At 33.3% G+C, this 10482-nt stretch overlaps 1 protein-coding gene across 1 annotated transcript; it reads left to right on the forward strand.

The window, feature by feature from the left end:
• The first annotated feature begins 1192 nt into the window (after positions 1–1192).
• On the forward strand, positions 1193–8719 carry LOC127733446 (neuronal acetylcholine receptor subunit alpha-10-like). The gene is made up of 5 exons (XM_052242806.1): positions 1193–1198; positions 1691–1800; positions 2940–3475; positions 6904–7094; positions 8394–8719. Exons 1-5 carry the CDS (start codon positions 1193–1195, stop codon positions 8547–8549), a joined length of 999 nt encoding a protein of 332 aa, XP_052098766.1. The 3' UTR covers positions 8550–8719.
• Positions 8720–10482: the final 1763 nt, after the last annotated feature.

The following is a 10482-nucleotide window of genomic DNA, read 5'->3' on the forward strand; positions in this document are numbered from 1 at the left end:
AAACATACTTAAACAGAATAGCCAAATTTGCCTGATGCAGTTGGATCCTTGGTTTAGCAGAATTTTTCTTTTATCAATAGGAAATTTACGAAAGTTATGTTAAAAAGCATGTCAATAGCGAAGCACTGACTACTGCGCTCGCGATACCCTCGGGGACTTAAAGACTACCTGCAGTGGTATCGATCCATTGATAATCAATTAACGTCTAAACTTTGTGCGTCCGAAACGCTATTCTAGAGTTACCTTCATCAGCAAAACTCAAAGCCAAATCATTTTAATAGTCAGGAATTTTTTCACAAAAAAACTTACGACTAAAATTGATCGTAGGTATACTGAATTGTGTAAGACTTGCGGTCAATTTTAGGCGCAAGATTTTTTGTGAAACTCATTCCAGGGATGTATAAATACGTAGAAACGTTATAAGCAATGTTAGCAAAATGGATAAAAAAAAACGATAGTTTGTTTTTATGATGTGATGTTACATCACTGTCCACGAAGCAGGTTTGGGTGCCCGCAAACATGTTTAACCCCGTCACATTATGTATGTGCATGTCTTAAGTCAGGAGCCTGTAATTCAATGGTTGTCGTTTGTTGCTGTTTATCATATTTGTTTTTCGTTTGTTGTTTTGTAGAGTTTGATCTTGTGTTGTGCTGTTGCACTACTGTTTCAGGTTAGGGGATGGTTGGGCTCCCCCATACATGTTTAACCCCGTCACATTATAAGGATGTCTATCCTAAGTTAGGAGCCTGTAATTCAGTGGTTGTCGTTTGTTGATGTTTATCATATTTGCTTTTTGTTTATTGTTTTGTATATAGATCAAACCGATAGTTTTCTCGTTTTAATTGTTTTACATTTGTTACTTCGGGGTCTTTGATAGCTTGCTATGCGATATTGGTTTTGCTCATTGTTGAAGGCCGTACTGTGTCCTATAGTTACTAACTTCATTTGGTCTCTGGTGGAAAGTTGCCTCTTTGGCAGTGATACCACATCTTCTTTTTTTTATATATACTCTAAAGAATAGCAGAATTCAACTAAGTCAACTTTCCTTTCGGGAGTCGTAACGTCTGTTTCTTAGGATTTTCATAGTTTATCGACCCAGTGCTATTAAACGAAAGTAACATTTAACACATTTCGTGCGTCGGAAGCGCTTATATTTATTTACCCCTTCAGGTAAACTTAAACTTGGTATATATGATTGTACCAAAACACAATGAAAATAATGAAAACAACACGTTATAAATTTCATGCATCCGAAAATTCAAAATATCAAAACAATTTTAGGAAAATTGGCAAGAATGAACATCAGCTGCTTATGCAAGGCATAAAGACAACATGTTTTTCATTTATAGTCGATGGGGTTTTTGCGAAATAGTTTGAAATATATTTTATAATAATCATGTATATCCCGAATTGTGCATTTAAATAGGTAGTTTACTTTGCATATATCTGTTTTGAAAATTAGAGATCCTTTCCTCTTTTGGAAAATAATTGAAAATCAGCAGGTTTGACATTTTAACTGTATTCGTCTTGCTTTTAGGTTTCTAGAGTCTGTGCTTTAAGTTATCCGTAATCAGTAAATGTTCTATCAAACACGAGGGTCATATCTTGATAGATTGCTTCAGTTTAACATACCTATTGTATATTCCCCTGTATAACTGAAGTTGTTCATGTGATAGTGTTGTTTTGTAGGGTTGGAGGGATTGTCAACTAACCTGGGATCCAAATGAATTTGCAGGTATCACACAACTTCGTGTGCCTTATTCCAGATTATGGATTCCTGATATATCGTTATATGAAAGGTATACAGTTCACAATAAGATAAAAAAAAAATGAACAATCATAGTGTTATCTTCTTACGCATAGAGAATTCAGATTGCAATCCCATTGTAGTTTATAAGATAAAATTGAACAATCATAGTGGTATCTTCTCATGCATAGAGAATTCAGATTGCAATCCCATTGTAGTTTGTAAGATCATATATATATTTGTCATATACAATATTGTTGTGTACAAATTGTAATGGTGTACACATTATGATAGTCATCAGTATTTTGTGAAACTTTGAACATTATAGGATAAAACACTGAGACAAAGTATATCAGAACAATTAAATATTTTATGGAAATATTATCTGGTATTGATGAAATATAAATAAAATCTAATCTAACCCAGGTGTTCTCGTTTGCAATATATGACAATGAGGACAGTGCTTAGCGTTAGGTTGAAGTATATACATTTTGTACAAGTTGTACATTAAGCTAATTAATTATAGAATATACACTTCATATTAACCTAGTGAATGAATTGTTTGCCAAACATTCTGATAACTTGTACAAAAATACTGTTCAAATTATAATTTATACACAATTACATCTTATGCACAACATTTAAATATATGAAAAAAGATGATGTGGATATACGCAATAGAGACAGCAATACAGCGACAAAAATAATCAAAATAAATCTAGAGGGCAACATACAGTCTTCAACATTAGAGATGTGTCTTTATAATAGAGCAAGCTCTAAATATATCAGTCGATAAAAGTTGTAAATATTTTTTAACAGATACAACGAAGATCTGCCATAAACACCACATTCTACAAATACACGGGAATGTGGAGGGAGAAGCTATTTTTGTAGAGACCTCAACCCTACCCTTTTTAATGTCGATCTGTAAATAACAAAACGTAAAATCGAAAATTCGAAATTTTACTCACAAACCACTGGGACAATTTGGACCAAACATGGTCAATCTCAGCTTTCATGTGTAATCTTTAAAATATTATGTCCAGTAATAGTAAATTCTGTCCTGTAGTAAAAATTGCCCCCATGACTTTGTTTCCTATGTAATCAAGTCCATGCACATAATTGGACTGGAAAAATAAGTCCCAGGATAAGTTTTCGTTTATTTAACAAATGTATTTTATATCATTGTAGGGTCTCTGATGAATTTTACGGACTAAAGGATTATCCTATTTTAATTTATTCAGATGGACTGGTCAAACTCAGTTTTCCATCTACCGTAGAAGTATTATGTCCTGTCGACGTTACCAATTTCCCGTTTGATACTCAAGTTTGTCCACTTAAATTTAGTTCTTGGGTATATCACGGATTTCATCTGAATATTACATCAAACGCCATGGCCGCCGACTTAAGTAATATATTAGAAAATGTAGAATGGATTATAAAAAAAGGACCTGCTCATAGACGTTTGTCGTATTATATATCAGTTCCATATCCATATCCAGATGTTACATTCAGCATCTTCCTCGAGAGAAAGCCAGATTATTACGTTAACAATATTTTGATACCTTCATTTTTGATCACATGTATCGCTATTCTTGGTTTTTTCCTTCCCGTTGACTGTGGAGAAAAAGTTGCTCTGGAGTTGACAGTCATGTTAGCAATATCAGTGTTCCAGTTACTCGTGGCAGATAAATTACCGCCATCATCTGACAGTACACCATGGATTGGTAAGATTGGTTCAACATACTTATAAGCTAATAGCTATTTATGATTCATGTGACTAAATTTCACAATTTACGTACATTGATGGCCTTTATGAAATGTATTTGTGTTTAATTTTTAACCACATGATCAGCCTTTTTATCTCACAGGGTCCAAATGGTAATATGAGCTTTCCTCATCACATGGCGTCCTTTTTCTGTTTTCGTCTATTAACTTTTACCAAAAAAATCACAAGGCTTGTTGGAATCAAAATATACTATAAACAAAAATCACCCTTTGGGTATCTAGTTAAAAACAATGTCCTTCACCCCCGCCTGCCAACCAACATGGCCACCAAACTAAATTTAGAACAAAAGTATTGACAATTTTCTTAAATCCCAATATAGATAAAGAAAATCTGACATGAATAGAAATGTTCAGAATAAAAAGATCAACCTACTGTCTCTTTTTACCAAAACTATCGGACATTTCCTAATAGGAAATATTGCCCTTTAATGATGATTTTTATTAATTTGTTCGCAATTTTGGCTATTGTCTTTAAAATTGTAACAGATAAAGTGAAACAATGAATGGCAAAAATGATCAGCAAGACAAGATCTACGTATAACTCAAACATGATCAAAATTGTCAGTCGATTCCTTATAGGAGTTATTGCCCTGGAACGATTTTTTAACCGTTTTTGTGTCAGTTTTGCAGAAACTTTAGAAAGTAGAGAGGAAACAACAAAAAAACGATCAGCTGGACAATATCTACAAATAAATCAACCTGGCGGAAATTGTCATTATACTCAAAATAGAAATTATTACAGTTGATTGATTGATTGATTGGTGTTTACGCCACTTACAACACTATTGTGCTCTTTCGTGGCGGTCAGTTTTTATTGGTGGAGGAAGCCGGAGTGCCCTGAGAAAACCACCGACCTTCGGTAGGAAAACTGACAATCCTAATCAATTAAGATTGGAGTCGAGCGCACCTGGCACGTGCGTGATTCGAACTCACAACCTCAGTGTTGACTGACTAGTGATTCAGTAGTTCGACTACTTAGACCACTCGGTCACCGAGGCCCCTATTACAGTTGAAAGACGATTTTTGTTTGTGAAACTTATGTAGAAAGAGATAAACTGTATATAGCAAAAAATAATCAGCAGTTAAATATCTACAAATAAGAAATTATGGCTGAAATTGTTCGTCAACTCTTTATAGGAGTTATTGTCTTTGAAAGACGATGTTTACCCTTTTTTCTATCGGAATCTGTAGTAGAAAGAGAGAAACTGTAATGATCATCAGGACAAGATCTATATAAGTAAAATTTCGAAGAGACAAAATTGTCATTCGATTTTTTATAGGAGTAAATGTCCTTGAAAGACGATTTTTACCAATTTATGTGTTCCAAAAACTAAAGAAAGTATAGACAAACTTTAATACAAAATTGATCAGCAAGACGAGTCGTATTATAAAATCATTATGTCCTATATCAGACGACTCTGGGTAGGAGTTATTTCTCTTAAATGACAATTACACATTTGTTGTTCTTTTTTTACCAGAAACTATCACAAAAATTCTTATTGTATAATATCATTTATTATAAAGAAGCCAGGTAGTCGATGCAGGCTCTTGGTATCCTCTTATTTCGATGCAGAGCGAATAAATATATTCTTTACATTTGCACGTTTCTTGCAAACCATCTATTTTCTAGTGAAAGTCCGCATTACTCGTCCTTCATCACCGTCGACCATTTTAACTTATTTAGGTTTTGTTTAATTTGTTCTCCTCCTGAAAATGCACGGAATGTTTGCCACTTGACTTTACAATCGATCGCTTTTAAAGACAACAAATGTATAAAGTGTTTTACTGCAACTGTACACAATTTGATATTAAAACAAAAATAGAAAACAGTTGAAATAAGTTTGCGTGTGTGTATTTTGCAGTCTATGTGAATCTACTATTTAATCCTTAATGACAAGGGATAAAATCATCAAAGATACTAGGCTGATAATTTTATACGTCAGACTCAGTCTTATTGCATAGTGGCGCTCGAGTAAAAGAAAAATGAAAGGCTTAATCAATATCGAAGTTGTAAAGCATTGCAAACCGCGAATATCAAAAGTAGTACCAATTTGGCTATGACCATATATGCCCTGAGTAGAACAAAATACAGTTCTCAATGATTTAAACATTTTATTGATAGGAAATTCACAGGAAATGATCAGAAGGTAAGGGGTTATTGCAATTTTGTAACCTAGAGGCCGACTATTACCAGAGAAAATATCAGTGTGGCAGTGAAATCAAGCTGGCTATTACATGAATACCCAGTCAGTAACCATTTTATTTTACCGAATACAGTTTAAGATTACTTAACAGTAACATCATGCAGTTCGCGAGAACCCTGGAGCTTTGGAAGAAAAATGCAAACCGTTTTAATAATGAGTTAAAAAAAAGATTTTATCTATCATATATATAATTCACCAGAAAGGTCATGCCGAAGAAATACTTTATATGTGCAATGCATGAATTCTCTAAATTATGACCGCAAAAATTTAAATAAGTACAAAACGGTCGTTAAAACCTATGTCGATTGCTATACCGAAAACTTAAATAATATGTACTATTTAAAAATAAATTGGACTTTCTAGTATTCTAAAAGAGAAGCTTTCTTTTCAAATAATCTTAATATCATTATAGCACATGTAGCATGTGCGATACTTTATTTGTGTACAGGAATAAATTTAAGTTTACATTTTGAAATTTCAAGTTTTCTTAACTTTGAATACGTCTTAGATTAACCTCAATCGCGGCGTTGCATACAGATTCCGAAACATTGTATGATATTACCAGCCAATAACTAAATGGCAGTCAATGGTTATACTGATAAAAAAAGTAAAAGTGCAATTTGAAGAAGAGAAAATTCTAGTGTTATTTATATATCACTAGTAAATCAATTTTAGAGTTAAACGGTCATTTTGATCTTAACATCATCTAAAAAGTCTGAACAAAAAATGATTCAGACATGTTCAGTCTTTCGTGCAAATTTTAGACTTGTCCACTGCGGTAAATTCGGTACTGTTCAGACAATTCCCTTGCGGTCAACTCATTACTGTTCAGTAGCGTTTTGAGGCAATTCATAATGGTGTTTATGCATGTGAACAGATCTTAATTGACTGCAAGCGAATTGTCTGAACAGTACTAAAATTACTGCTCTGTATAAGACTAAAAGTTGACCGAAGGACTGAAAAAGCCTAAATAAGGTTCAGTCTTTTAAGAGCTGTTCAGATCAAAAATGACCGTTTCAGATCAATATTTGTTTACTATTGACATATCATAGTGAGCTAACGGATCCGAGTATCAGTCTGAATATTCTTGTTGTATGCAATTTATATAAATACTTGCTGCATCTCTTAAGTTCAAGTAATATATTTAATCTCTTTTATTTCAGTTGTCTACTTCAATTTTACACTATTCCTTTCTGGGACAGCTTCACTTATACAAGTCATTGTTTTAAATCTTCATTATCGTGCAGATGAAAAAATGTCTGACTGGATTGTTTTCAAAGTCTTACAGCCACTTGCAATAATATCTTTCACCAATGTGCCAGGATTTACACCTTTTCCATGGAAATCTAAACAGGTAAGTGAGGAGAAAGAATCATAAAAACGTTTCTATGGCTTGGAATCTGTATGCCTTTCCTACATAACAAGGGTGGATTCAATTTGTGTCTGTGTGAGGAGGGAATCTCCTTGATGGTCGATCCCGCCTCCGCTAGAGACGTCAGTCATGCTGTTTTACATTTAAAGATTTCGGGAGTTTCAAGTGTCCGAAAATCAGCATAACCTCTGTGCAAGATTTTTGTTACGTTTTGGCAAATCTATCTCATGCTTTTCTGCAATGTAATTTTAATTAACAATTGCAACATAATGCTGTACGTTTCCGCAAAATTTTAATTCCTCTGTGAGCCAGGTAAATGTTGTGTTAAAATATTAGCAGGCCAACTACTTATAAAATGTAATTATATAATACATAAAGAAGGATTCTTAAATTCCAGGAACAATTCTGGGAATCATTTAAACTATGTAATTATATAATTCATAAACAGGATTATTAAATTCCAGGAACAATTCTCGGAAACATTTAAACTACCAAAATTCAGTGGACTTTGCCATACACACATACTTAGAGAATGAATTTTCAAAAATGCAAGGGTAGACAATTTCACTGTTAACCAGTTATACATTTGTATTTTATCTAAATTCGTTATATATCTTAATGTAAACTGATCTAATTTAAACGGTTCAAATTACAAAACGGTTACCATTACAACCGGTATTCGAAATAGTATTGCACAATCATATACAATACCACAAGAATGCTTGTTTTTTTAGTTTATATCAGATAGCTAGTTTTCTTTATTGAATTGTTTCACATTTGGCATGTTGGTGTTTTTATCGCTTACTTTACTGTATGAATTTCGCTCATTGTTGAAGACCGCATAGCGACCTGTAGCTGTTTACATCATTCTCTGTCGGTCTTCGGAAGCCCTTCATACTAAAAATGTGCGCACGATCACTGCGTTTACAACCCTATAAAATTAGACGAAACGCGCGTCTGGCGTAAATATAAAATTTAATCCTGGTATCTATGATGAGTTTATTATAAAAAGAAGCGTTCAATTCTTATAATTACATTTTAAGGTGGAACCGAGGAATTAAGAGTTATATCAATCTTTTCCTATGTTTTTCTGTGCATTGTTTTAACATTATCCCGGATAGCGATTGCAGTCAAAGCTGTTGTATTTTATACGGAAATAAAACATGAATTTTGAGTACCTCGCGATTATTGTCAGCTAGCCAATCAAATTTATGGATTCTAATTAAACATACATGTAATGTAATTATTGTTATATGTATTACTATAAAAATACATTTGCAGAATGACAACATAGAAAAGAAGGGAATAACTATTCCAGAAGATGCTCAGCTGTGGATTTTGCTGGCAAAGTGTGTTGATAGATTAGGTCTCGTGGTATTTTTGTTGGTATTTTTAATCGGTACAGTGATCATTTTAAAACTTGCAGATTGTAACTAGATTGCCGCAAGTTCAGAGGAACTACATTAGCATATGTGTTGTTCCTAGCTTCTTTTATCACATGTAATGAAATGTAGTGTTATTAAGAACCAAAAGTGTTTTGTTGTATTTGCTAGTGTGGTTGCATGATTTGTATTGTATGATATGTATTAAAAGATGAAGTTTCCATGTGTTGGAAAATTGTGCGTTAGTCCTCCTGACTCTCAGCAATACACCTAGATTCTTGCATTGTTGCTTTAGATGAATGGAATCCAAAATGTATTTTTTGGCGGAAGAGGAAGTTCGATACCGCGTAAGCAACTGTTTTCAAGTCAGCAAATCAATTCTTTTATTTAAACAAATGAAATAAAAAGGATAAGAACAAATACAAAAATATAGGAATATAATGAAATAATAACAAAAACACTTGATTTTATTATTTTTGAATAAAAAGTAACTTTATTTTTAGATAACATTTCAGAAGTTTTAACATTTCTCAACTTTAAGGTAACTTTTAATTTGAATATTCAATACTTAGGAAATTGAAATTTCCAAAAGTATTTAAAGGAACATTAGCTGTCTAATTCATGTTGAACAATTTGACCCAAAAATACTTATATTTTATTTATATCATACTAAAACGTATATCCGAACTACAAAAAGTCCAAAAAGAAACAACTAACAATGCATGTACACGTTATTATGAGGGTCGTAATGGGGGTACCTTCATGACGAATAACGGTAAAAGTTCTTGCCAAATGACGTTAACGGTAATTTTTGGTGTATGACGATTAAATGTACACTTTCTTTTAGACGATAAAAACATCGACTGATTTTGACGAATCACGTTAATTTTTTTCCAAAAATGACGGTAACGATAATTATTTGAGACCTTTTGACGAATCACGATAAGGATATTTTGACGAATCACGGTAAAATTTTAACCAATTTGACGCTAACGGTAGCCGAAATGACTGTTTGACGCCTGACGTTAAAGGGCATTACTACCCTCTATTATGTACCAGGAAATCGTGCGTATTTTATACTATACGCTTCCATCGGGATGATCTCCGAAAACTGCCGATGATCATGTAACTCAATATAAACACAAATTTAAATATAAATAGACTTACAAGCACGTGGAATCGTATATCGGCGATTTTTCTATTCTGTTTGAGTTCATAATAGATATTTAAAATCGTTTTACCTGTATGAGGTAGATTTGTTTGCGGGTCGGATTAGTCAACGAAATGGTTATTCATGGTGGCTGCCTTGTTTCACTTTCAACGTTGACATTCTGTTCTTTTTAAGGAATGATTACGCTGACCGCATGTTTAACACATCTCCGTCTCCAGGTTCAAATCAAAGGTTGTATGAATACGGATTCAAATGAGGTTTAATTATTGACTTGCAAAAAAAAAGAGTTAACAAAAATACCTCCGAGGTAAATTCAGAAAGGTGGAAGTCCATATAAATCATTGAATGTTAGAAGCAAAAACACATCGTATTTTGATTTTTATTATTCGTAGCTAATACCGTTTTGAACGTACCTGTTTTAAAGACATCAAATACATTCCGCCTTTAATTGTTTGTTCATTTTCCTTTATACTGTAGTGTTATCAATCAACCACATGCTTTTAATAATACCTTTATGTATATTCCTTTTTGTTGTTAGGAATGAGGGATGGATAAATACCCTGCCACGTCCGGTCTGTGTTTATGTTGATGTTAATTTTTCTTCTTTGTATTGATCTGATGAGTTAAGCCTTTTTCAACTGATTTTGATATTTTGTTCTTATGCTGTGCTGTTACACCATTGTCCCAGGTTAGGGGGAGGGTTGGGCGCTCACAAACATGTTAGCCCCGCCACAGTCTTTATGTGCCTGTCCCAAGCCAGGAGCCTGTAGTTCAGTGGTTGTTGTTGGTTCATGACTGTCATAATTGTTTTGTTATA

This window comes from Mytilus californianus, unplaced genomic scaffold (genome assembly GCF_021869535.1).
Source record: "Mytilus californianus isolate M0D057914Y unplaced genomic scaffold, xbMytCali1.0.p SCAF_3, whole genome shotgun sequence".
NCBI classification, from domain to species: Eukaryota; Metazoa; Mollusca; class Bivalvia; order Mytilida; family Mytilidae; genus Mytilus; species Mytilus californianus.